This window comes from Taeniopygia guttata, chromosome 1A, assembly GCF_048771995.1.
Source record: "Taeniopygia guttata chromosome 1A, bTaeGut7.mat, whole genome shotgun sequence".
NCBI classification, from domain to species: domain Eukaryota; kingdom Metazoa; phylum Chordata; class Aves; order Passeriformes; family Estrildidae; genus Taeniopygia; species Taeniopygia guttata.
In genome coordinates, this window is record NC_133025.1 from 58,661,499 (window position 1) to 58,688,110 (window position 26,612).

A 26,612-nucleotide genomic window follows, 5' to 3' on the forward strand; every position below is an offset into this window, starting at 1 on the left:
GTTTTATCCACATTAAATGTGGTCAGGGACGAGGCAGATTCATTGCTGACATTTTGAATGAGCTTGTGTGTGTGTACGCTTATACATTAGATATATCTGTCAGTGCTGCTGTCTGTAGTCGTAATTATTTCCTGCGGAAAGGCAGTCTGCAGCTTTCCAACAAGTACTGTAATTAGAGGTAAATATCCCTGCAGAGAGTCAGATTGAATCCCATTGAAGTTTTTGGACTGGTTTAGCACTCAGTATTTGATTTAGACTCAGGCTGTGTTCAGGAGCAAATTCCTGGTGCTGCTGGTACTGGGCTGGTGCTCCAGACTGCTGCTGGTCTGCTTCTCAAACTCTGCTCCCATCCGTGACACACTGGGCTGAGGGATCTAAACTCTGCCCGTGGGAAAGCCTGGGTTTGTGGCTGCCATAGGAGCTCAAGAGGTGAATGTTTTCCTGCCCATTCAGAAACTGGCTGTGCAACTCCAGTCAGGCACTGTCACGCTTGGTTATGGTGAGACAACAACAATGCCTCTCTTGATAAGGGGGGGAAAGCAAAGTCTTGCACAGTCAGAGTTTTGACATACAATTTAAATCATCTTTCTACATCCTGTGGGCTTGGAGCTGTCAGAGAGGCAAAGCCTGTGTTTGAATGGAAAAGCTTTTCATTTCTTTAAAAAGTGTACCAGCTATAATTATTCGTAACTTTACAGGCCTGTTTTAATGTTGTTTTATAATTACAAGTCTTAATGCTAGATTATAGAAAGTCATTTATAAATAGTCAGAACAGAGGGACTTGGGGAGTTTTTAACCTGTAGATTGCTGTGGGTTGTGTGATTGCTGTGACGGGATTTTGCCTGTGTATATATGGGGTGAGCTGTGTAATGATTGAGGAATCCCTTAATTAACTCCCAACAAGTTAAGATTTATGGCCTCATATCTTTTTCTCCTGACACATCTGTGTTTGACACTTTGGAAGACATGGATAAGCCCATTTTCAAAAAGCTTTTGTAGGTATCTGAAATGTTTCTGAGGTATTTTGCTTAACGTAACAAGATTAGAGTTTTATGACACAAAATTTATTAAATTATTTTATGGCATGAACAATCAAATTGGAAAGGATGCAGGTTGTGTGCTAGAGGGCACTATCTCCTTGAGTACTGAATACCACTTCAGATTTATTTTGGGAGTACAATCATGGATGAAATTAACCGAAACCAATGAACAAATGGAGATGTAGTGTGGGGGCACTTAAGTGAGGTTCTGTTAAAAATAGTAATAATAAAAAAGATATAGCTATGGATGGATCACTTTTGTGAGACACTGAATTCAAGGGAAAAAGCAACAAGAAAAACAGCAATATTTAGCAGTCTGAAATTATTTGGATGAAACCAATAAGTGGAAACAATTCATGTGGATGTAGTGTAGCTCTTATTTGCTCCACTGGGAAAATCCAGCCATGTAGTCAATGCAAAAACTCTGAGATCAATAGACACAGGGTATCAATTTAAGCCTAAAAAGAGTCTGGTACAAATTGAAGGGCATAAAGAAATATTTGGAGAAGTTGTTGTAATATGAATCACATAAAATACTGGTTGGATAAGATTGAGTTAGAACAATGAAATTTTTACTTCCCTGAAAAAACATTCTTGCTACCAGGAAAAGTATTTATTTAATGAAAATTTAATAAAAAAGCATGTTGGGTTTTTTTAACCGCAGCTTCTGCATATTAAGAAGCCTCTCTGAAAACAGGTCTCTTCACAGGGAACAGGATCAAATCTGAATTCATCACCAGAACTAAATCTTCAGTTCCATCCAAACTACTGATAAGATCAAATATGGAGTTGTATGTCATTATTCCAATGTGTCTGTGGAATGGCCTGGGTACAGCCTGTGTCCCAGTGCATCAGAACCTTGCAGATTTAGGTTCTCTAAAAGATTTCTGCCTATCTGTTTTTATTCAGTAGAAATTATTAATGACATTTCAAAATACAGTTCTTCTTGAAACAATTAAGTTGCAACAGATTTTATCTGCAGTGACACTATCTTTGGAATCTGGTGTGCTGTACTGCTACTTTTCTGAGCTACATCTTAGAGTTTTGGGGGTTTTTTTCTAATCCTATCCATAAATTGATGCTTCCTGTTCCATTGTAAATCCTCTTTCAGAGTGATGTGATTGAAATCCATTCCTAGTTTAAATTTGAGGAAAAGATCTTGAAGTCATGTGAGCTGTGAACTGTTGTGTTATCAATGAGGGTAGATTCAGGATGTTTGCAGTTCTTTGTTAGGATGGGATAATTCCAGTACTTCATTAAGTGTAGATCTGTTTAAAAGAGCTCAGTTTCAGATAATGTTGCTGCTCAGAATTTAGCTGTTTCCCTTTTGTTATTGTTTGTGATGGGAACTCTGCTTTACATCTTAGGTATGGAATCTGTTAAGACCTGTTATTAGCTCAGTAGGATAAACAAGATTTATGAAAAGAAGAGTATTAGAGGATGCATGGTGTGGGGGCATGTCAATTTTGGGAAATGTACCAATCAAGCTGTAGAAATAATTAAAGGCATTTGTAGATGACTTTCTTGTTTCATGTTTTCTACTTGGGAACCTCTCAGAGATTAGATCTTTTGCTACTATAGACTTTGATAGTTACTATCCTTTAGGTAGACATTTCCAAAAGTAGATGTGTCTCAATTAATTTATTTAAATCTTCCATTTTCTTGTGGAAATTTCCTAGATCCTCTTAAGGAGTAAGAAATTTCTGTGAAACTGATGTTGCCTGACTCAGGCTGGCTATGGACAGAGCTGCCTGAAAACAAATTGCATTTGACGTCTCAGCTGTCCAGGTTTGTGTATCCATTTCTTTGGGTGTCCTTGGAAGACTAACACAGATTAAAGTCTCAATTTTGCTGCCTTAGCCATTTTAGTGATTTGTTAGTCTTCTAGGATGGTGACGGGCATGTGGCTTGTAATTTGAACTGGATGTTTTAGAGACAAAAGGAAAAGTTTCTTCTACCATTTCTGCTTTCACTTTAGTTTGGTCTACAATCCAACTTGGACATTTTCATTTTAGATCAAAAGCAAAATAATCTCTATTGTTGCAAGTGTGTGGAGGTGGACACCTCTGTTATCCTCCTTGTCTTTTTATATAAATTCCCTGCAGAAAATTATTTCATCCCTGTTGGGAACAGTGAGAAGCAGAAGATGATGATCTGAAACTCTATATTCGCAGATAAAGTTAACAGAAGAGCTTTATTTCAGTGTGATGTTCAAACTTTCCTTGTGAAGCAATGTGACAGAATCTCTGTTATTCTAGGTTAACAGCAGTAGGAGTTCTTGACACAGTTTGAGTGTATAATATATAATCCAAATCATCAATATAAAGCAAGGCATCCTCTCTCTCTGTAATTTATTGTCAGAGTGAATTGCAGTGGAGACTCTTGTGCATGGCTTACAATATTTTCAGTCATTTTATCAAATATAAATGTTCTAAAGTATAGAAAATTACTGTGGAATAATTGAGTAATTATCTTGGGTCTGTCCCTTTTTGTTTGCCAAAACTGAGACAACTGCTTAGTGCCGATTTTCAGAGAGATTTTGTTAATGCTCAGGCTTCTATTAAAGTAGTGTTAAAATGAGTAACCAAAAAACTTAAATTCAATAGCAAGTGTCGATCTTAGTGCAGTACAATGCAAAATATGAATAATTCACATTAACTTGAGAAGGGAGTCTTGTGGTTTCTGCAGAAGGGTTTGAGATCTGTCATGTCAGACATAGCTGTAAAATGCTGAATTCAGCGGGCTAGTAGAAAACTGCCAGTAAGAGTCTATCTGGTGATCTCTGTCTTTGTACATATGCTTTGCTGCAGGCACGTAGGTGGGAAAGCCTAGAAGACAGAATTCAGGTAGCATGTATGAAGTGTTAGTCTGTTGGACTAAGTCAAACATTAATAGAAAATACAGATTGGTTCTCTAATAAGTGGTGTTCTGAACAGGCAATGTGCAGCTGCATATAAGTTCTGGTTGGGATTTTTTTTGTCTGAGTTTTTGTTGTTGGTTTTTCTGGTTTTTTTTCCTTTTTTTTTTTTAATATAATCTCAGGAGGCAAGGCTCAAAATGAGATCATTAGAAGCAAAATAAGTCTTAACAAAGGGCTGTTTAAAGTCACTGTTTGTTTTCAGACCCAGTTGACTGCTACTAAGAACCATTCCGTGCTCAATATGCCAAATCGTATGGACATGCTCCACCTCACAGCAGCCCCACATATGGTTCAAGTAGCTGAATGCAGTCCTTTAACTGTGGAGTGGAAAATAAAAGTTGGGATAATTAGAATGCTAAATACGAGATTTTTGAGGAGAAGCAATATTACTTCAGCCCCTTCTTTTAACTTTTGCATACAAATAGTCTTCAGTTTCCTTGTTGATAACTCTATTTTTTTTTCCCATTAAACATTTCCCTGTTTCGCATTTCTTCTTTTGGCTGTGCCTTGAGGGTTTCTCTTCATTCTTCTCCTTGCAGATTCCCCTGGTTAGCACAGGGCCATCCATGGATGTACCCTGATTTTCATGGACAAGGTTGCTGGTAATTAATCCCAGGATTTGTCTTCATTTTAAGACTTCACTGTACCCCTCTCTATTTTGGAGAACAAGCTGGAAGCATTCTGGGTCCCATAAGATTTTCAGTAGTGCTTGGCTTGAATGATACTTGAATTTGCCCATGATTTAGGTTTCTTTCAGTGTTTCTAAAAGTTGAAGATAAACATATCCTATCAGACCTTATCAAAAACTTCACAATGTAGGTCTGAATTTCAAATCAGTATTTCTGTGTGGTTTTTACAACGTGTGCTCTAGGTATCTTCCTTGTGTATCCTTTTAAATGTAGTTACAGATACAAATTACATTTTCATGGGGTTTTTTTCTGACTAGCTAGAGATAGGAATCATCTGATATATAGCTGGAAAGATTTGATAGCAGATCTGCATTTAATCCTGATCTTTGTTCAAAGCACCTGACTTTATGTTGTCAAAAAGCTTAGGTTATTAATGTCCAAGTGTTTAATTGCTTAACTATACCAGATCTGGAACCCTGGAAAGATCCTTGCAACATGACTGTAACACTCAGTTGCTCACATGGGTGAAATTTTGTAAACACAGACGTTTTAGTTTGCTAGCAGGTTCTTTTATTGTATTGTATTTTATTTTACTTTATTTTTTTTTATCAGTTGTGGTCGATAATGAGATGCAGATGATTATTCCTTAAAAGCTAAGTTGACAATAGCTTGTACCGGGAGACATTCTATCTTCATAGAGTCCCTTGCAAATGCAAAACTAGATGGGTATTTTTTTAAAGGAATTGCATTTCATTATGCAGTCTTAGGTGAATTTTCATGTTTAAGAAGCCAGAATACAAGAGAGTGCTATATGAGTGTATTATTCTCATAACAAATAAGGCACTGTTCTGTTGCTACCTGCTTGGCCATTGTTCCCAATTGTGTATGCTTTGCAGTGGTATTTGGATGGTTTCCTGCTCTCTGCCAGCACAAAAAAGGCATTTCTGTTACAATGGCCCCTAACCACACAATGACGGCATTAAGGATTTATTTGGAGGTTTCATTATTTTCTCCTCTTTTGTTCCTTCCAGGATGTCTTCCAAGCGACCAGCCTCTCCGTATGGGGAAGCAGATGGAGAGGTAGCCATGGTGACAAGCAGACAGAAAGTGGGAGAAGAGGAGAGTGACGGGCTCCCAGCCTTTCACCTTCCCTTGCATGTGAGTTTTCCCAACAAGCCTCACTCTGAGGAATTTCAGCCAGTTTCTCTGCTGACGCAAGAGAACTGTGGCCATAGGACTCCCACTTCTCAGCACAACACAATGGTAGGTTTGCTTATGCTCTATTGTGCTTAACATCCATTCCTTGAGTTCTGCCTCTGCAGTGGTTTGGCATCCAGATTTGTACTTTATGGAGTGTACAATGCGCAGCCACACGTACAGAACATGCCACAGTCGTGTGTCAGCTCTGACCTGGCTAGGCTGCCTCTGCTCTCCACCACAAGTGCTAAATCACTCGCAGTGCAGACTTCTCCTCACCTTTGCCCGATGGCATTTAGGGTGCTAAAAATTTGTTAGCTGCACTGATGTGAGTTGGAAGTGTATGTGTTCAGCAAACAGCAAATGGGTTTGGAACACTCAAAGTGAGAGTCATGTTTGGCATGGAGTCTGAAACATCACCCTGATGCCAAGTTTGTGCAACAGTAAAGCATGAAAGACTGTATAAAGGAAAAAAAAATAAATAAATTGAATTTTGATGACTTAAAAACTTATATCTGACATGTAATTCAAGTCACAGATACCCACAGTAAAATTTACTGTGCTTATGAAATTAAATCAATGTACTGCTTTTTGGCTTGTGAATTTCCACTCTAGAGCTGATACTGAGCACTTAATTCATGGTGTGCAGCAGGCCAGGGGAAGCCCAGAACTGGCTGCATCTTAAAGAGCACAAAACAAATGTTCCTTGCTAGTGTTATAGTGTCACTTTACAAGTTTGGGCCCTTCCCATGGAGTACTGATACATTTTCAGAAAGGCTGAAGGGTGCTGGGGAAGGAGACCCAGGACTGAGGCACTTGGACAAAGGTCTGTTGTGAACACGCTTGCGCAGCCCTTGCCTATTTGGCTGTAACTTAGACCCCCACTTTGACTGGGGCACTGGTAATTTCTCTAGAAGGGAAGATAATAAGTGGACCTGCATATTTGAAGGCTTTTAAAAAGGCATTGCAAAATAGGTGGTAGTGTATTCTCATAAAAGCCTGCAAGACCTCCACAGTGGTATTTAAGCCCTTACAACTCATTATGCATATGTAACAAGCCCTAAGTAAAAAGCCTTAGGGATTATTATTTCTCATAGGACCAAGCCACTGGATATTAACTGAAGCTGCTCTCCTAGACAGAATAACTCATTGATGCTGATCCATTTTCCTTCCATTTTTGGGCTAATGCTTAAGCTCAGACAGTGGTTTGGAATACATAATTTTAGTTTGTGTTATTGCAACTTTACATGAAGAAAGAACATCACTGAAGAAATTACTCATGGGCAGACAATGTCATTATCTTTTTCAAGCTTGTTTACTTCTCATACTTTATCTTAAGTTTTATGGAGATGAAATTCATTACTGTAACAGTTCCAGCCAGTGAGATGTTAGGGTATGTAACTAATGTATGGGCTTTGCTATATTGTGGCCTATTTTAAGATAGTGTTTTGGAGATAAGGAATTGTTTCTGTCAGCATTTAAGTCATTAGATAAACTTGTGATGGCACCAGTAGTGTAGAATCAGGCACTAGTGAAATAAAAACATACAGTTTTCTAAGGAGCCCAGCAGGAGTATTTCAGCTACACCTCACTGGAACTGCTCTTTAACTGATTTTAGGTAACTTCTCTGCTTCTTTATTAATTTATAGTGTTTAAAAACAAGAGTTTTAGCTGGTCATCTAGTGTAACTTCCTGCTCTGAAGGCTGCATTTAATGTGATATCAGAACAGTGTTTTCTGTCTTTTTATAGTACAAGATACTGAATCATGGGGTGTTTCTTAGATAGTTTTGCTGTAATGACACACTGCAGGCTTACCTGAGGCAGTGTTTGGGGGGTTGTGAGGGTCTAGTTACGTCTTCATACATATTTAAGATTATTGCCAGTATGTATGAATGTAACATTTTGGTAATATCTCTCTTTTAGTGAGGACTGTGTTGTAAAAATCATCACTCAGGTAGTTCAGAAAGGATGTAGCCTATGTGTCTCCAGAAGGAAGGAAATGGTTGGTCTAAATGAGTAAAATAGACATAATCACTCCCTCTGCTGCTGTGGTATGTAGTTATCAGAAGAAAATCACAGAATAATATTCAGATTACTTCAATTCTTGTGCTTAGCAGTGACAAAAATCCTTCCCAAAGGGCATTAACTTTCTAATGTTGCAGAGGGAGTTTTTGTACTGTTTCAATTGACATTCTGTTGTTTTGTCATCTCTGGGAAGCAGATCTGGGTGTGTGCAGGTGTGCACACAGCTCCACAGACTGCAGTCTGATAGAGTTTTGTTGATAAAGCTCCAGGAGCTTCACACTTACCAACTTGCACTTTTGAAAATTTACCCTATTGCACTTCCAAGTTTTAATAACTTAGTGAGACAGCTCAGAATTTACCCAGAATTTTTTCTGGGTAAATTGTTATAAGAGGAGGGCAAAATTCCTATAAAGACATCTTCAAACCATCTTCAAATTGGCAAAAATATGCACAGCCCATCTTGCCACCAAAATGAACAGGATATTTTTGAGGATAATGGAGATGCAGCCAGAGAAAGATTAGTGTAGTAGGCATAAACTGAAGTGGAGGACCCCTGTAAACATCAGGAAATGCTTTTTAATGTGAGGGTGATTGAGTATATGAGCAGGTTGCCTAGGGAGACTGTGGAGTCTCCCTCCTTAGAGATGCTCAGAAGTCATCTGGACGTGCTCCTGGCTGGCTCTCAGTGGCCCTGCTCTAGCAGGGGGTTTGGGCCAGGTGTCCTCTGGAGATCTCTATCAGCCTCAACCAAGGCAAGGGTGACTCTATCTCTAACTGTCTTTCTCTTGATAGAAGAAACTAGATACTTATTTTAAGTAGGGAAACTCTTCTGATAAGAAACAATAATTTATCAGACTTAAAGCAACTGCTCAGGAGAAAATAAAAGACAAATGGTTTGACCTGGAATATATCTGAGAGTCCCCTTAGGATGTTTGTGGCAGGCCATGAGTTTTGCAGGGGAACACTTGAGGATTACAGTATCAGTCAATAGCTCTTTTGAAGAAACCTATTAAGGCTACAGTATTTGGATAGCACAGATAGTTGTTAGCTCATCTAAGTTACAAAGGTTTGTTTTACTTGTTTCTATTTGCCTGCCTTTATATTTGCCTGCTTTTGCAACTCTCAAGACCACTGATCTCACCAATGGTGTCTGTGTTCTAAATTCTGAAAATAAGAAATGTCAAGGCTAAAAGTACTGATTAAATTGTACCACAGGCATGGTGTGTTTAAATCAGACCATCCTTTTTAACTATAGAATATCAGTGAAATGCAGGATGGGATTAAAAAAAATAATAAAATAAGTGCTGAACAAAAGGTCAAGCTGGAAAACTATAATTTTGCCATTCCCTGTTTGTTCCAAGCTGGTGACTGTGGCTGTAGCAGTAGCCCACATTTGTCCTGCTCTTTCAGTGGGATTTAGAATTCATTTTCAGTAGTGCTTTAAATGGATAGGAAAGATTACGGTGTACTGTTCAGCAACTTTGTTGCTTCACACTGAAAATATTTGTATTTCTGTGGTGAATGAAGTTACTCCTGTGTAACTTTGGAATAATATTAAGAATAGCAGTATTGCTGGTCAAAGAGCTTACCAGCACATTGCTTCGTGTTTTTCCTCCGCTTGTTCAAAGTAAAATGTTTTTTAATGCTTCATTTGGATTCTCTTATCACATCTGTCCTGGCCTGTGCTTCACCTGTTGGCCTGGAGTTGTCAGAATATGAATGTTGGTGGATCAGAGCAACAAGCGGCTGGAGCACTCAGCTATTATTCAGACCTTCTGAGGAGAATGGAAATCTGAATGCATATAGCTTTTTAAAAGTCAAATAGGACTCTATACTGAGCTAAAGAATGCATATTTTAAAAAAAAGAAAAAAAACCCACAACCTCACAGTGGTTTTAGAGAAATTTTAATTTCCAGTGTACCTTTGAGCATCAAGCTTAGGATAAGTTATTGTGATAATACAATACACAGTGTTGTGAACACCAGTGCCTTCACTGTGCCAGCTCTCATAATGAGAATTTCATTGTTTGGGGAGAGCAGTCTCCTACACTCTAGACAAAAGTGTAATTACTTTTGAACGATGTGGAATGTGCTCGGTTTAATAGCATGAAGAATAGATTCACGAAGATTCAGATAAAGCTAGCTTGGAAGCCATATGTGCAGTGTGGCAGTATGAAATTGTTAGCAGGCACCATAATTATAACACACACACACACACGCGCGCGCACACACAATTTCACAGTTTAAACTATAAACTGTTGTTTTTGTAAGAGATAGGCCTAGCTGAACAGGAGTAGTTCAATTAAAATAAACCGGAAACAGTGGTAAGTTTGCCTTTGTCTGGTGTTCTTTCCTTCCTCTCTTAGTGTTAAATTGATATTTATAAGATTATGAAATTCCATTGTTGCAAATATTGTTATAAATGTCATCACAATACTGGCGCGTGGAAGCAGTTTCCACAGATACAATTTTAGGCTTTTACCAGAGTTTGATCTTTACACTTGTGCCATTTCAGGGAATTACTATGTGGGCTGTTAGGAGGGGGAACAAATGAAAAAGAATCAATCAGGATCCATCACAGAGCTGTAGAAGTTGCTGCTGCATTGTTTGGTCCAGACCCTGGGAGGCTCTCTGCAGTCCTTAAGAATCTGCTGCAATGGAGCCAGAAACAGCTTTGATAACTCTCCTGTCTGCCTGACAAGCATCGTGCATTCAGGTTAGGCTGATCTGCTTGTCCTCCTTGTCCTGATCCATATTCTCCGAGAGCTCGCAGCCTGTCCTATCTATGGAAGTCATGCTTACATTACCTGCTTGAAGTGCCGGTCCTGTCCAGGGCACATCAAGGAACCAAAAAGGTGTCTGCATTCTTCAGGTGAGTCAGGGATCAAAGCCATGGTGCAAATCAGGAGGATTTATGGAAGTTTCCCTCTGTTTATTGAACCACCATCTTAATGCAGTGACTTTTGCATTCTTGTAGCCATGGAAAACCAGGGTACGTACATTATTCCCAACAGAAATCAATGGGCAGAAACACCTACTGAAGTTTGAGATGACCCATTGCTGTTTTCATCAGCCTTTGAAAGGTCCAAAGGGACATTAAATAAGTAGTGAAGGAAGAAAACTTTTTTTTTCACCATCCGCCCAACCAGGAGGGTTGAAACTACATTTATACCAATAACTTGACAAATCAAGACCAGACTTATAATACATATTGCCTGGAATACAGGGAGCAGATGACTAGTTTTTAAAGGCCATGAAGAGAAGTAGAAACAGCAGTTGTTTGTTTTTGCTGAAGACCATCTTACTGTGAAGCAATCATGTTTTTAATGGATTCATTTGAATTCAGTTAAGCAGAAAATAATCAACAGAAAAGTAAACACCTTTGTTTTATGGAAGTGCTGGGAACTGTATGTGTCCATTGTTTGCAAGTGATTAGGTGCCTAGGCATCAATTCATTGACTTTGTACTTGAAAATATCTTCATTTAAACTTACTGCATAAATACCTGGAAAATCTCATTCAAGTGAGTAGCTGAAAAATTCTGCAGAAAAAAAAAAAGATAGGTAGAACTGTAAAGCCCACATTTAGTAGGAGTATTTAAAACAGAGTTGTTCTCTCTTATGAGGAAGAGAAAAGAACTATTAAATGCCCTATCGAAAAACTCTATGAGCAAAAAACTTGGTCATTTTTCCAAGCAACAGAGGTGACTTCAAAATTTTGTTTCAAAACTGCACTGTCAATTTGAGGGGCACTGCTGAGGTCTAGGATATGGAGAAAGCCCCACTAGGACTGCAAGACCAGTTTATAGCAACAATCCAAAGAGACTACATTTAAATGTTCCAACATCTTGATACATCTTTTGCTTCCAAGTCAAACCCTATGTGTGACATAGCAAGGGTAGGGTCAGTGGGATCATCTCCATCCTATTGGAAGTCAAACAATAGCTGTGGAATAAGTGTAGTTTCTGCAGTCTGAGTCCATCCCCTCTGGCACTCTGCTCAAATTTATTATGAAACTCTACCTTTTCTTTGGTGATAGTGAGTCTTTCTGGTGTTGTAGTGAGACACAAACTCTGCTGCCCAGTTCTGATTGGTTTTGAAAACAGAAGTCCAGAGAAATGTAGTTTTAAACGTTTGTGCTTTTCCTTTCCTTTCAGTGAGTGTACGTCCTTTGGCCAGGCTGCTGCATGTTGAAATGCTTTTGGCCTTAGGCTCAGTGTAACTATTATCAGAATAGAGAGCAGCATACCAGGCTTCCATACTCTTATCTGACATATTCCCCAAGGCAAGGCATGTGGGAATACCGAGTTGATTTATGTTTTGCCCCCACATAGCACAAACTCATTTTACTTCAGTAGTTGTTAATTCATTTAGGAACTTCCAGAACAGTTCCCCCATGTGCTTTGTGTTTGCTCCACACACTTTGCATACCCACGGAACTTCTTCTGAGCAGCTGGTGTGGCTTTCTCCCTTTCTTTTCACTGCAGGTGCAAATTTCCAGCCTCATAAGAGCCCGCTTTACTCTTATCAGTTCCTGTCTTCTTGCAGTTGTCTTCTGAAAACCTTTTTCTGCTCTGCCCATTTTCTTCCTCTGCTTGTAGTCATATTTAGCTTAGCCATTTTTATTATTTAATCCATTCTGAAGCCTTTTAGTAAATAGCTCATATGAAGATGTTGCACAGTAAGAATGAGTATTGTGCTATTTGCTTGGACAGAATGTCAATAAAGTAGGGGATGGTTGGTTTGTGATATGCAGCTCTACTTAGTAGAGATGTACCAAACCTAAAAGGCATTCTGAATTATTGGTCATGGTTTCTTGAATTTCAGGGTTGCAAGGAATCCCTGTGGTTGTAAACTCTGGCTCTTAGCAGTGCTAGAGCCAGAGTTTACTGCTAGAGCCAGAGTTTACTGCTACACTCAGTGCTCACAGTCATGTTTTAGAGTGTCTTCTCTCACTGTCAGATGTTTGTGTGCATAGGAAGTTACCCACTGCAGTTAGGATTTGAAGTGTTTCTTTATTTTCTGTCCTTTCAATGGATGAGTGATGTGCTCATGGTTTTTGCAGTGTCTCTTTAAGTGTGATTTTTCAGGTCGTACAAAATTCAGTTGGATTAGACTGTGCCAAAGCCAGCTTGCTTTCTCTAATTTTTCTTCCCACTGCTAATGCTTTTTCAGATTCACCAAAAGTAGTGGTGGTTACAGTGGGAATGAAAATGGCATTTAAAGTGTTGTGTCATCCAGTCATGGTTTTCCCCTCTCATGGAGCTAACTGCATCCTCTTAAGTACATCAGTGAAATACTACCTCCTTCTCTGCTGTAAGAAAAGGAGTTATTAATTTTCTCTAGAATCTCATGGCTGAAGAAGCACCTTTGGCAAATTAGACTGCAGATTTCATTATGTGTTCCCTTAAGAATGGGCATCTACCATTGGTGGGTCAACTCCTAAAATATGTTCAGAGACCTCCCTAAAAGAGGAGATTGATGTGCTGCAACATTTCTGAACCAACCAATGTTCCAAAGGGTTTAAAAGACAATGAAAAGGAGGAAACAAACTTTCTCAAGTAAAAAGAGTCCTTTATGCCTGGGTTAGCAAGCATGTCTCAATAGTTTGGCCAGCCTCATTTCCAGATTCTCTTGAACACCCTGAAGTTCTTTGTTTCTTTTCCCAGTTTAGTTGCAGTTGTGTGATCAGATAAGGCATTTTTGCTCTTTGCAAAGGAGAAGTAGACTTGGTGAATCCCATTAATTTAGCATCACTAGATAAACCAACAAAAGTCACTGAGTGGAGTTGTGCCCAATTTAACTCGGGGTAGCTTTTGCCATGCTTCAACATCGTCTTTTTATGCTTTTAAAAGTGAATCCCCCCCAAGGAAAAACTAAGAGCTCTAAAGATTAACCTTCTGTAGTTTCTACAGGCAGCAAGCAAATTACATAGATTGTCTAAAGCATAGACCAGTAAAATCTAATATCAGACTGTTATTATCTTTATTTATATTGTACCAAGAGCATGATTTATTTTTATAGAGACAGAAGAAAGAAACATTCATGCCCCAGAATGCTTAGCTTATCACCCTGTTCTTGCAAAATAATCTGGTTGATTGGAACCTAATGCTGATGGTAGCAAGAGGGAGGGAAGGAGAGGTCGCTGACTATAACTCCTTCTGCACATAGCTTTCTGTGGGATTGGATTTTGATGACAGAAAATAAGAAATATTATAGCAAAAGTTCAAATCCTTCTGTCATCTCAATTCTGAATTACTGGGGTAGATTGTATGTGTATCTCTACACTACGTCATGTCAGAAGTGGAAGCTTGCATTGCTTATTAATACTGCTAGCCAGAAATAACACAAAACATCTGTGCTTCAGTTTCTCCTCCATGCTGATTTTCAGATTGAATTTCAAGTGTGTGTTCCATCTCTGTAACTGTAAGTGAAACCTTCCTCTTTCCCATTCCTTTCATTTTGAGCTGCTGCAGTTGCAATCAGGAGATCTGCTCAGCTTTGGATTCATCTGTGTTCAGAAGCAGCAGTATTTCCTGAGGATGTGCAGGTTTCCAGAAAACCACCAGATACGAATGCAGAGCTTAGCACTGAGGATTTAGGGCTCTGTTAGGAGCAAGATCGTTTCTTGTACAGTTTTAGTTAAATCTATGGAGTCTCAGTGATAAATTTCTGGTGATTATTGGAGCCTTGGTGCAGCATGAGGACATTTTGGCTTTCCTCATGGAGGAAAGAAGTTGTTTCCTCTCAGAGAATGGAGTTGGCCACTAACACATAATACAAAGCCATGTAAATCTTAATGTCACTTTTGGGGTGAAGATTCAAGGGTGAAGTCTCCTCAGACTATTTGTTTAATAAGTGTGTGTTCAGAAGTCAGCTAGTAAATTTAGCTTTAACTTTATAGTTAATGGAAGTAAATGGGGAATAGTGGAGCATGATTCATTTTGTCCTAACAGATCTTGTAAGTAGGTCAGGAACTCACACCCTATAAGTGCCTATTTTTCTTCATAGGTTACAGCTGGAGCTTAGGGTGTGAAGCTCAGCTGTTGATCCCTATAGTTTATAAATATGTGGTTAGATAACGTCAACCAAAAAACCTTTGAGTGAGAGGTAATTGCCTGGCCAGAGCATTTAACAATTCGTTGTTCAGAAGTAAAGGTTTGCTATATAGTGCTTAGCTCTGTTGGGAACAGAAAACATTCTGCATCTCAGAGTTCAAACCACTCAACTCACTTGAGTTTGTGGCCTGCATCTGACTAATGGTAGAGTGAGTACATGGTATATTCTTTACTTTTATAAATGTAAAATCTGCAGATACCCCTCCTCCCTTTTTTTTCCCCAAATTCTTAAATTAATATTGTCTTGACAGAGACAGTAGCAGAGTGTGGGGGAGAGCAGATTGATCAGTCACAATAGTTACATGTATAATAAGGCTTGTTTAAATTCTCTTTAAACCTATTTGATAAACTCCTCTGCAAAAGAGTTTTCAGAATTTCATATATCTCCAAGCTGAGCTGCAAATAGTGTCATTCAGTCCTGCAAAGAATACATCTGTGGCAGATCATATATTTTTCCTGTTTGCTTGTGGCCAATGTAAACTTGGCTTTTGGGCAGTGACCATAGCTTCAGTTTTGAAGCTGTCAATATAAGTATTGAGTAATATATTGACACAGGGCCACAGTGAATTCCTGAGCTTTCCTTGTGAATAAACTGATTTGACTGAAATACTTACTTTTATATTTATATTTAGGACCTGTATCTTTTGCTCGGTAAAATATCATGGAGTTGTTGGACTTGTAATTTGATAAATATTAACAAAGATGGCAAGTTTTTGGTTTACTGGGTGAAATTAGATGTTATTTCCAGCTTCCAGGTTGTTGATTTATCATGGGCAATTCACTTCTGTCATCTATGGCTGTGCTAGTACAATGGAAACTTGTCCTTCATCTGTGATGTCTATGGACTCTCAGAGTTTCCACACTCATGGAGATTATTGAATGCCATACAGTGAGATTGGGGTTCACTTCACCAAAGTTTAGGCACATAAAAGTTAAATGTTCTTCACAGCTTGTGTAAAAAGATAACAACCTGCCTAGAACAACATTTACAATCTTAAAATAAGCACCCAGGACAAGAAATATTAATTACCCTCTGGAAATGCTTGTCTATTGACTATGGAGGGAGCCTTGATGACTGGTTTAGACTGGGTGTCAAATTTGGGGCTAAAATGAGATTAATCCCATTCACAGTACGTGGTGTTAAAGTAGTAACACATGTTACTGTGTAAATATTCTCTCGTTTTTCTGGAGAAGTAACCATCTTCTAGTTTATCCTTTTTTTCAGGGTGGGGCTGGAGGGTGTGGTGTGTGAATATTCTATCAGAATTCTTTTTTAACCAGTACTGATGGTGTTTAGTGGGATTTAAGAATTGGATATTCCCTAAAAGCAAACCTTTTATTGTATATCTATTAAGTAGTGTTAAGTTCAGGTAATAAATAATGTATTGGTTAGCCACATGTATTGGAGAATAAAGAAACACGGAGCACCTTAAAAAGGCTATTTTGGGAAGGTTCTCTTAGTACTGAAAAATGGCATTAATTCTAGTGGGTTTCCCCTTCAAAATTTAGGGAATTATCAAATATTATTAGAAATTCAAATGCTTAAAAACTTATTTTTCTGGCTTAGTATCAGCTGCAATGGACATCAAATTTTATTGTTTGTTTAATTGATTACAGAGAACATACGTAACCTCTTTTTAAGATTTTTATTTAGCCTTGCTTGGTCATTTTTGCATGCCCAAATGATGCATAGGCATAGTATTTAGACCTAGCAATGTAGGGGTTGAGAAATTGTAGAATTGTAGAAATTCCAGCCTTACGCTGTAGAAACCTGTCTGCTGCGTGTGTTTTAATTCTACTTATGTCCTCCTCTGCACAGCTTCACATTTTGGCACTGTGTTTGGTATATTGTGTGCTGTGACTTGTATCATGCCTTCAGGCCATAGGAAAACGACACAAATTAAATGTGAAATAGAAGGAGACATAATTTAAAACTTGCGTGTTCTAGAGATGCAGTATGGCACCTGAGAGTTGCAACATATTGCAAAAAATCCCCCCTATTTCCCCAACAAGAAGGCTGTGTTTTCAGCTGTGCAGGCTGCTGCAGACACGGGCAGCATCCTTGGCTTTGGCTGGGAGGCGCTGTGGCTGTGTTTCATTTGAGGCTCTGGCATGACCAGTGCCACACATGTTCTGTCTCCTTCTCATTCCTGTCTGACTGCACAGGTCGCGTTCTGCTCTTCCCTCTTCCGTGGTTCTGTAATTATATTTACATAGACACGCGAGTTCCCTTTTCCCTTTTACATATGTTGTTTTCCTTCATGCTGAGAAATCCACAGCCTGATAGGGCGCTTTTTTCCCTTCCCCCCCTTTTTTTTTTTTTTAAGCGCTCCAAATTCTATCCAGCTTTAAACTCTGATGTTTATAACCCTGAATATCTCTAAAATGTCTTTACCTAAAACACTTGATGGTTTTATTACCAGGTTTATGCCAGTAATAATATTCACATCAGCTTTCTTAGGGATAATCGTTAAGCAGAACCTAGCAAGAAAGGCTTTGAAAACTATCATTCCCAGGAACGCAAATCTCGGAACATGAAACATCGGTTTAATCGCCCTCTCTGACAACTTAACACGACAGATTGAAAAATACAAGCCGATATGGAAGTGGGATCAATGGATTATCAAAGTCCTAAACATCTTTTCTTGGACGGGGGGGAGGCGGGGAGCTTTGGGGTCCGTTGGCATGCGTAAAACACGAAGTTTGCATGTCTTACCACAGATCCACTGCTGTCTGACTGGCAGGGAAGTTGAGAGGGAGAGAGATTTACATGAGGGAACTCAGGGGGCTTTGTCACGGCAATTGTATAAAGTGATATACAGTGCAAATCGACTCGAGCATGTCCCTGGATAGCAGGCGGTTTACAGCCTCTTCAAGCAGAGATTACTGCTTTATCTTGTCATACTAAATTAACGTGGCAGCACACTGTTAAACAGTGGTGACCTCTTCATCTGTGGAAATTGCTGCCTAGAGGAGAGATGGTATTTAAGGCTCTCTCTCTCTCTCCCCCTCTCTCTACTTTTCTCCCCTCCCCACTTTTCTCCATATCCTCTTCCCTTCCTCCCCTTCCTCCCTGTTTCCCTCTCTGTATCTTGTCTTTTTTTTTTTTTTTTTTTTTTTTTTTTTTCTGTAGGGCCCTGAGGCATTTTGGGTTAGGTTGTAACATTAAAGACAAAAAGAAAGAAAGAAGGGGGAAGGGAGAGGCTTTTAACGTCAAGGTGACAACAGCTATGTGTTAATTGGGCCTTTGTTGTTTGATTAATAGCCACTTTGGTGTAGAATATTAAGACAGTTGTTTGGATAACTTTCTAAAAATGACATGTCCTTTCAGTAAACTGGGATTAAACGATGTTCTCTGGTCTGCACATTTTAACTCCTTATTGTTATTGCATTTAGTCCTGAGCTTGCTGCTCTTTTGGAGCGAGCATTCCATCCGACTCTCCTGGCACCATCCTCGGCTGGCATGGAATGCCATAGCTCTCTCCAGGGAGCTGCTCTGGGAGTGGTGTTACTGATGGTCAAGGTGATGAAAATACCTCTGCAGTGTGGTCAGGCTGTAGTTTAGAATTGAATAAAGCTCAGAGAAATGCACTTGTGTGGGAAAAGGGAAAGAACCATTCCATTGGGCTGGCAGTGTGGTACAGAAGAACAGGAAAGCTAAATCCCATGTTCCCACCTTTTTCAGTAAACTGAGTCAGTTAAGGAGGGGATGACATTTCTTCTTTAGACCTGGTTTTCTTTTCTTCGTTTTTCTATTTACTATGCAGTGCTTCACTGTGGGTCCAATCCAAAGCTCTTTGAAGTCACTGTAAAGACTGCTTTGTCGTTAATAGGCTTTGGATCAAGGCCCACATGACCTTAGGCAAATTATTGCAAATCAGTGTTATGAAGTGCTTGGAAATTTGCAAGCATACATGTCTGAAGTATTACTTTTTGATATACTTCAAGAAACAGTTGGGAGGCCAGGTGAAATCAGGTTGGCCTTGGAGGTATCCATATGTGCTGAAAATGGAAATGTTATGGGTGCATGTTTGGGCTAAGGAAGCTTTCCCTACCTCTTCCTGCGCTGACTGGTGAGTGTTTAACAGGTTCTCTTCCTGTGCTGTTGGGGTTGCCAGTGGACAAGAGAAAATGCATTCACTTCCAAAACTCACCACTGACTCTGGATGCCATAGGACTTTGACCACTTCAGTTATATGAAGATGGCTGCAGAAATTTAATTATATGAGATGGAAAAAGATGATGATCTATCTTGGATTTTTCCCTGCTGGAGACAATTGTTCCTTACTGTGAATTTCTTGAGCTGCCACCTACACAAAGGTTGATGCAAAATTCTGTGCGTTTTGTATGTAACATTTTCAGAGGCAAGTTTTTATTCACTTCCCTGGGATGCTAGCACAGCTTATTTTTGCAGCAGAATATTTGCCATTTCAGATGCAGTGTATCTGTGAACACTGATATTATCATTGTTTCCTCTGGTTGAATTTTGAAGGCCATTGAGCTAGGCAGTTATACTAGAGATATGGAAAGGACTGACTTCCTGATTTATTATTTGGAGAAACCAATGCATTTGATAATTTATGTACAGTTTACAGAGGCCACATAAGTGGCTTATGAATCGATCAGCAGCCAGCAAAAATGAAAGCTAACGAGCTCGTTTCAATAGCAAGTTGCTCATTAGCAGGTAGGCTCACTGATCTTTCAGGGTTTCCAGCTCAAAGTCACATGCTTTTTCCATGTCCTCGGAAGAAGCAGTTTCCTTGCAAAGAGCAGAAGCAGAAAAAGAAAGCGTGGCAAGGTTTTGAATGTCTTCTCATTGCTTTGACATAAATGTTTACAGTAAATGCTGGGCTGGAGGGGCAGCCATCCAATGGCCTTGGCCTGTGTCCATCACTGTAGTGGCATCAACTTTCTGCCTCTGAAATTGAGTTTACTAGGGAATTAACAGTATATATGGGAGGAAGAGGGTAGAGGCCTTTCCTGTGTTTCTGCATAGAAATCTCTGCATTACCAGTGCAGCATTTCCCGTCCAGATTTCCTCCAGCTCAGAAGCCATGTGTGGAATGCTAGCCAATAGGCAGGATGTCCTTTCCTCCATTCCCAGTCAACACTGGGACCCATCCTGCTTAAGTAACACCAGGCCTGTGTCTTCCCCTCTCCTGGTACCATTTGATGACTTCCTTGAAGCACTTGGTGCTTCTGGGAGGTTTTTTTTGTGGGTGTACACAAAAACTGGCTTCTTTAGCTCAGCTGTTACCCTTCTTGGTAGAGATACCAAACACTAAAAGAACATGGGAATGAACCTTCTTCTAGGAAATACTCTAAGGGTCAGTACTGAAGTTTGGTAGATTTTATGTGCTAAGGCTCATAAACATGCCTGAGAACAGGGCACTGTTTTTAGCTTTGTGCATTAGTAGAGTATACTGGTGTCCAGCGCTACTGTTTGTTTTTTCTTATGGTAAAGAAGCAAATTCATTTTTAGTCTTTTTGAAAAGTAAACCCACTGCTTTAATTACCAAACTTCTGATAAAATGTTCTTGAATCCTTATGTTGCTTGTAGATATAAGTATAGATGTAAAAATATTTAAGTGTATATGTACAAACAGATGTATTTCAGCTATCTCCTTTAGACATGAGGAATACACCACTCTTAATCAGACTGAAAAATCCCCAAAGAAACGGTTTTTTGACAGAGTTGCCTGAGGCTCTTGCAAAACAGGGACTCTCAAAACATATTTTTAAAATATTTTTAAAAAAAGACAGATTTTCCAAATCTCAGGAATAGATTTTCAACTGCCTGATTTGGCTTGAAATTAGTTGGCTGAATCAGTTTTATTTTTTTCTTTTAAGTAAGTCTATAAAGCTTTGATGAATCTGGCTCATTGTTTAGCACTTATCTCATGAGTAAAGCTTGAGAGGTTTGGCTTGAAACTTACCAAATCACATCTTTGGAAAATGGCCCAAGCCTATTGATTTATCTGAAAAAAAAAAATTCAGAGCAAAACGCAACTAAAAAACCCTGATCCAGCTTAGTGAGTAAGTCCCTTTCAGATCTATAGAGCTCCTACTGAATGAGAACATCCATTTCTCACCGTTTTTCAGCCTTGCACTTGATGCAACTGTAAGGCTGAGAGGCATTGCGAGAGGTCACCCAGTCCCAGCTTCAATCCAGGGATCAGCTGTACCAATGTAATTTCTGTCAGATAATAGTCTGACTTGAAGTTACGCAAGACAGGAGACTCAGAACCTCTCAGTCTGTCTGGGCCAGGGTATTGCTCTCTCTGCCTTTAGAAAATAACTCTTGTGTAATCCTTCTTGCATCAGTTTTCTCTCATTAATTCTTGTCCTAGCCACTGAAGCAAAAGGAAATATGCTCTTTTCTGCAGTAAATGTTTTTGTATTTGAAGAATGATAGCACATTCCCTTGTCTCAAACTTTCCTTTCAGTATATGGGATTCTTGTCTCCACCATGTTTTTCTAAAAATTTTTTACTGTTTTGTTGCTTCTCTGGAGCTACTTAGAGTAGACTCATTCACATTTTGACAGTTATGCCTCCTGCTTGGAAACAGATGCTTTTCCATTAAGGACAGTGGCGTCTGCAGCAGGTGCATCTGAGATGCTACTGAAAAGCTCTAATCCCAAGTGAAAACATACTCTGGGTGGCTCAGACACCATTTCATAAATTTTGCTGTGTAGATTCATTCAATTAACTTGCAGTTAAATCCTCTCTCATGCATTTGCTGGTGGAAGGAAGGCTTTGTGTTCTGCTCTCTTTTGCTTAGGTACCTGGCAGAGGGCAAGTTTTGGGGCTGCTTAGTTTTGCTGAGCTCTGAGTGCAGAACTCTCGAATAGCAAAATGGATTATAGTGCCTCCTGCACATCCAAAGAATTGCCAGTAAAGTCTGACTACAGAATCTTTTCTTAGTGGGAGGAGGAAAAAGAAACGTTGAGTTTCCAAGACAAGGAGTTGGAATGGGGAAAGTGTTTGCAATTTAAGGCATTTGATCTGGAAGTAAATGGGGAAAAAATAAACACTAGACCTCAGGATATCAATTTTATGAGTCAGGTTTAAAAAGTACTCCGTCCCCTAAACATGATTATTTGAATATGCATAAGATAAAGTGTGCAGAAGATTTAAAATCATAATCCATTTCCTTTTATTGTCTTTAAGGAATAAACTGTTTGTACAAGCTGAAATAAGGTAACTAATAAAATGAGGGTTATGCTGTTCTGTATGTTATGAATGTTATAAATCCTCTGTTCAAAAGGCATTATCAAGTCAATCTTTCCCTTTTAGATGACATTTGGTAGAAATTGACCTTGATGTCAGTCAACACTTTCTGTTCCTTTTGCTGTGTTTTGGGCTACTTGATAAGAAAAAAGCCTGTTCCACTTCAAATGATTTTTTTTCTCCCTTGTCTAAATGATTTTTTTCTTCCTTATCTCTTGGTTTTTGCATTTTGGGGTTCTTGCCTTTTGACCACCAGAAAGAAGGTCTGAGGCAGCTGGGTGAGCTGTTTGTGTTCATGAACTTGATGCATTTTTACAAAGTAGGGAAGTAATCTAAAGGGGAGAGCAAAGACAAGGTGGTTCATTTGCTTTACACCACTACTTTTATTTGAGCTGTGCTTTAATAACCGGAGCTCCAGTGGTGAACACCTGGTGATTTTTCCCACCTGTGCATCTGAGAGAGGCTGGAGATCAGTCCAGGGTGTAGTGCAGTAGAGGGGTGTGCTGTGCTGCCAAAGGAAAACCACTGTGCAAGACGAGATAGCAGTGATGGACAACATTTCCAGTAGATCATGACAGAATCTTCCTGTGGTAGAGCTGCTTTCTTTTCACTCTCCCTCCTGACCCTTTCTGGTATAGGATTTTGAACAAACTTCCCACTCTTTGGAAGTGCAAAGTGTTCCTGCATTCATAAAGTCAAAGTAGTTGACAGCAGATGATGCAGAATTTGGGTAGAATGTCAGTACATAAAGATGTTATTGAAGTTTTTCAGACTTAACAACCAGCATATGCCTTGTAATAAAAGAAATAAATTTCACATGGTGGTGGGAAAATTATGGTCACCTCAGCAAACAGGAATATTGGGAACAGGTGTCATCCTTGGGTTGCAACTAAAAGTGCAAAAGGGAAGGTAGTGTAGGCACAGAGTTTGTGGTGATTGGGAATGGGGCTGTGGCCCAGCCTCATCCCTGACTGGCTCCAGCTGTGCAGGACAGATTAGCAGCATGAAGGGAAGGAGCCATGGAGTGCCCAGGTGCACTGACTAACCCCAGAGGGGACAGAGGGCACACAGGTGCAGTGCATCAACATCAGGGCTATAAAAGGCTGGGCTGAAGGACAAGAAGGACAGCTGCTGCAGCCTTCTGAAGAGGTATGGTGGTCCTCTCTGTGGGTTGAAGCCTTCTGAAATTGTATGGGGACACTCTGTGTATCATGGTCATCTCAACTGTGATGTGCTGTGACAGGTAGGGCAAACTCTGCAGAACTCTTCTGAGTTTTCTGCCTGCATTTCTGAGGGAAGTCTTTGAAGAGTCCTGTAAATTCAGGATATTGGCATACATTTCTGAGAAAGAAGATGAAAATGAAAAAAAAAAAAACTCACAAAAAAAGGAAAGTTCTGACATTTTGTCAAAGCCAATATGATTTCAGGTGCAGTCCTTTAAAATGGATGGCTGTGTTAAAATTGACTGGAGGACTTGCTACACGAATTGTGGTAGGAAATAGCTCTTCATCACTGGCGAAAGATCAGTTTGTACTGTTACAGTTTCCTTTTTTGCTTCCAGATTTAGCAGTTCTCTGTTGGGTAGTCTTTTGAATTGTTTTGATAAATAATTGTACTTGTGAAGGTTAATGGAGTGTTAGTCCCTTATTTACTCTCAAGTCAAATGTAGTGCATGCTAGTCAGAAGTGTAGGTCATGCTTCGTGACCAGCTGACCTTAGTGCTTTAAAGTGTGGTTATAGTCAGATAAATGACTGTAAAAATGACATTAGAGGGTCCTATGTTTTCTGTCTTGCTGTGTCTTTTGAGGTCAAATTTAGTTGCATAAAAATATGATATTTCTATTAATTGCCTATAATGTGATAACTTAAACCAGGGTTTGAAAATAGGCTTTGTCTCTTTTTTCTTCACACCATCCCTAGTAAAAAACACTTTACAATCGCTATTTAACTGTTTGTTGGTGATATGTCTGCACAGCAGAGTCCAGTTCCTACTTTTGTAGCTGTATTGAATCTTCAGTGCTGAGGGCAGTTAAAAAGAAATAGTCAATAAAGCAAGCAGATAGACATGGCTCAGAAAATACATGAGGAACATCTATGTTGAAAATAGGTGACATTTTAAAGATACTGTTCTGTTTATACCCATACATAGTTGGATGTTCTCCTGTTTCAGAAGCAGAACACAGATGCTTTCATCTAAACTTCTTCTAATCTGTGTCAAATTAATTCAGCCCTGCAGTCAGAAGAATGACCAGCGATTTCTAAAGGTGTTTGTTGCTCTCTGTTTTCCAGTTGATTCTCCTTAGTGTCTTCACCGGATAGTGTGTTTCTTTTCAGTAGTGCTTAAGCCCTAAAGTAAAATTTAAAATTAACTACCATAATTTGAGGCATTTGAACAGCTAATTCTGACTGTATATTGTTTATCACTGTGCATAATCTAAGCTCTTAATTTACTCTGTTACTTCCAAGGAAGAAAGTTTTACTTTGTATTGAAGTGAATAAACACAAGGGCTTGAAATCAAATGTGTTCAGGAAGTGAGTTTTCCAGAACAGTTATAGTTTATATGTCAGGTGCATGTGATTTTCGCTTTTATTTCACATAATTGAATCTGTCCAGGCAATTTATTTTTCAAATAACTCATTCCCACATAAATGTACATCTGAAGATTAAAAAAAAAACTGAAACAAAAAAAATTTATGTAACTCTTGAGTATGCTTGAATATGTATACGCTAAGGGTAGACACTCACAGACCAGAATAGAAGGGAAGAGAAAAATAAGAAAACCTTTCAAAATGCACTTTAATTTCTTCCAATGGATATGAATATATGTGTGTGTGTGTATATATATATGTATAGTGTGACTCAAAACCAAATACCCTTTGTGTTCCTCCCCTCTCTGAGCTCAAGGTCTCGAGGTGCTCAATAGGAGCTTTTTAATTATTTTTCCCTGTTTGATGTTGCTGGGTATAATGAATGCATTGCAGAGAACTTTTTGTTAGAAACCCTCTTTGCGTCAGCTTAGTGCTGGTAGGCACAGTGGTACCTGGTTGGATCACATTGTGAGGCCCAATTTTAATAAATTTAAGAGCAGAAAGAGATTTTGTAAAACCATGCTCTGTTAGCCAAGCAATGCTTCCTCACCATAAAGCATCCTTACATTCTTTCCAGTCAAAGTGGAGAAAATTGTGCCTTTCTTATTTGGGTTGGGCAATTCTGTGGGTTTTTCAGCATCGCTTGATGATGACTGAAAACTACAAGGAATACTCAGAAATCAGTGATTCAAAGAGGAATTTGGAGAAGAAGGGTTATTTCCAGCAAAAGTTATTCATTCTCTGCTGATGGTGGGTAGTTGGCTGTGGCTGTAGAAGAATTAGTGTTCCTTGGGGTTTTTTCGTTTGTTTGTGAGCACGATGTACATCAGTGCACAAAACTAATTTTTAAGGAAAATACATTGTGCACTTAGTCATCTACAGGAATTTGACTTCTTTAATGAAATGATATAAGAGAATGAGAATTAACTGCTTTAAAGCTAATAAAGATCATTTGTATTACTCAGAATAATTTAGGTAAGTGATGAGAAAGGGGAGGGAAATTAGCATTTCTGTACAGTTTGCTTACTGTGTAATTCTTAATCAGGAATGTCATAACATCCCTTGATATCACCTTATCACGAAGGTCTCTTCATAGCAGGCAATGTATGCTGCTGACTACAGTTTACAGAAACAGAAGAAAGAATAACTCGTCTGCAGAGTGAGAACAACTGTGAATCTGTCATAAATTAGAATTTATTAGGGTGTTTTGCATCACTCATCCACAGTCTGAACTGATGAGGTCTGTGTACATTTTTAAATCTTGTTTAAGCTCTGCTTGCTTGAACTTCAGAATAGGACTTAAATGGTAAAACGACATCATGCTGCTCCCTGGAGTAGAACATAATGTTGCTATTTGAGGTGTAGTAACGCCCAGAAGAGTACACAGGGAATTGGTTCTTGATAACCCTTGGGTGCTGAATGTGCTTTGCCTTTCCTGTGCTTTGGAGCCTGGCAAGTCAGCTCATGCCATGTCCTGACCTGTGCTATGTACAATACCACAAAGATGGGGATTAACTAAAAACATTCTGAATAGCTCTAATAACACATATTATGTTTATTTATCAGTGTTACATTGATTGATTCCTGTCATATTAATTTTTAATAATTATCCTGATCTATTTGGCGTTTTTGATCAAATGCTGTCCTTTGAAGTGTGCAAGATCCAAACAAGTTTTATTCCTACTCTGTAAGCATGTTCTGTGGAACTGTCTTTCTGTGACAAGATTTATTCTCTGTTTATAAGCAGAGAATATGTATATTCCTTTTCTTTTTATAGCTTGTGCAATTCTTCCTCCAAAGGTGAGAAAAACTACTTTGGTTTACACCAGAATTCCAAATTCTGTTTTACTAAAATTGTGTAACAG

At 39.0% G+C, this 26,612-nt stretch overlaps 1 protein-coding gene across 42 annotated transcripts in view; it reads left to right on the forward strand.

Moving 5' to 3' along the window:
* Positions 1-26,612, forward strand: part of SOX5 (SRY-box transcription factor 5) — a 612,816-nt gene that overhangs the window by 361,348 nt on the left and 224,856 nt on the right. For 36 of the 42 annotated variants that reach the window (XM_072923570.1, XM_072923583.1, XM_072923589.1 and 33 more), the window contains one exon: positions 5,621-5,852. In XM_072923570.1, the coding sequence (XP_072779671.1) occupies positions 5,621-5,852 (232 nt within the window). Of the gene's footprint in view, positions 1-5,620; positions 5,853-26,612 lie in introns of those variants that run through there. The other 6 variants (XM_072923603.1, XM_072923602.1, XM_072923606.1 and 3 more) reach the window with 1 other exon arrangement.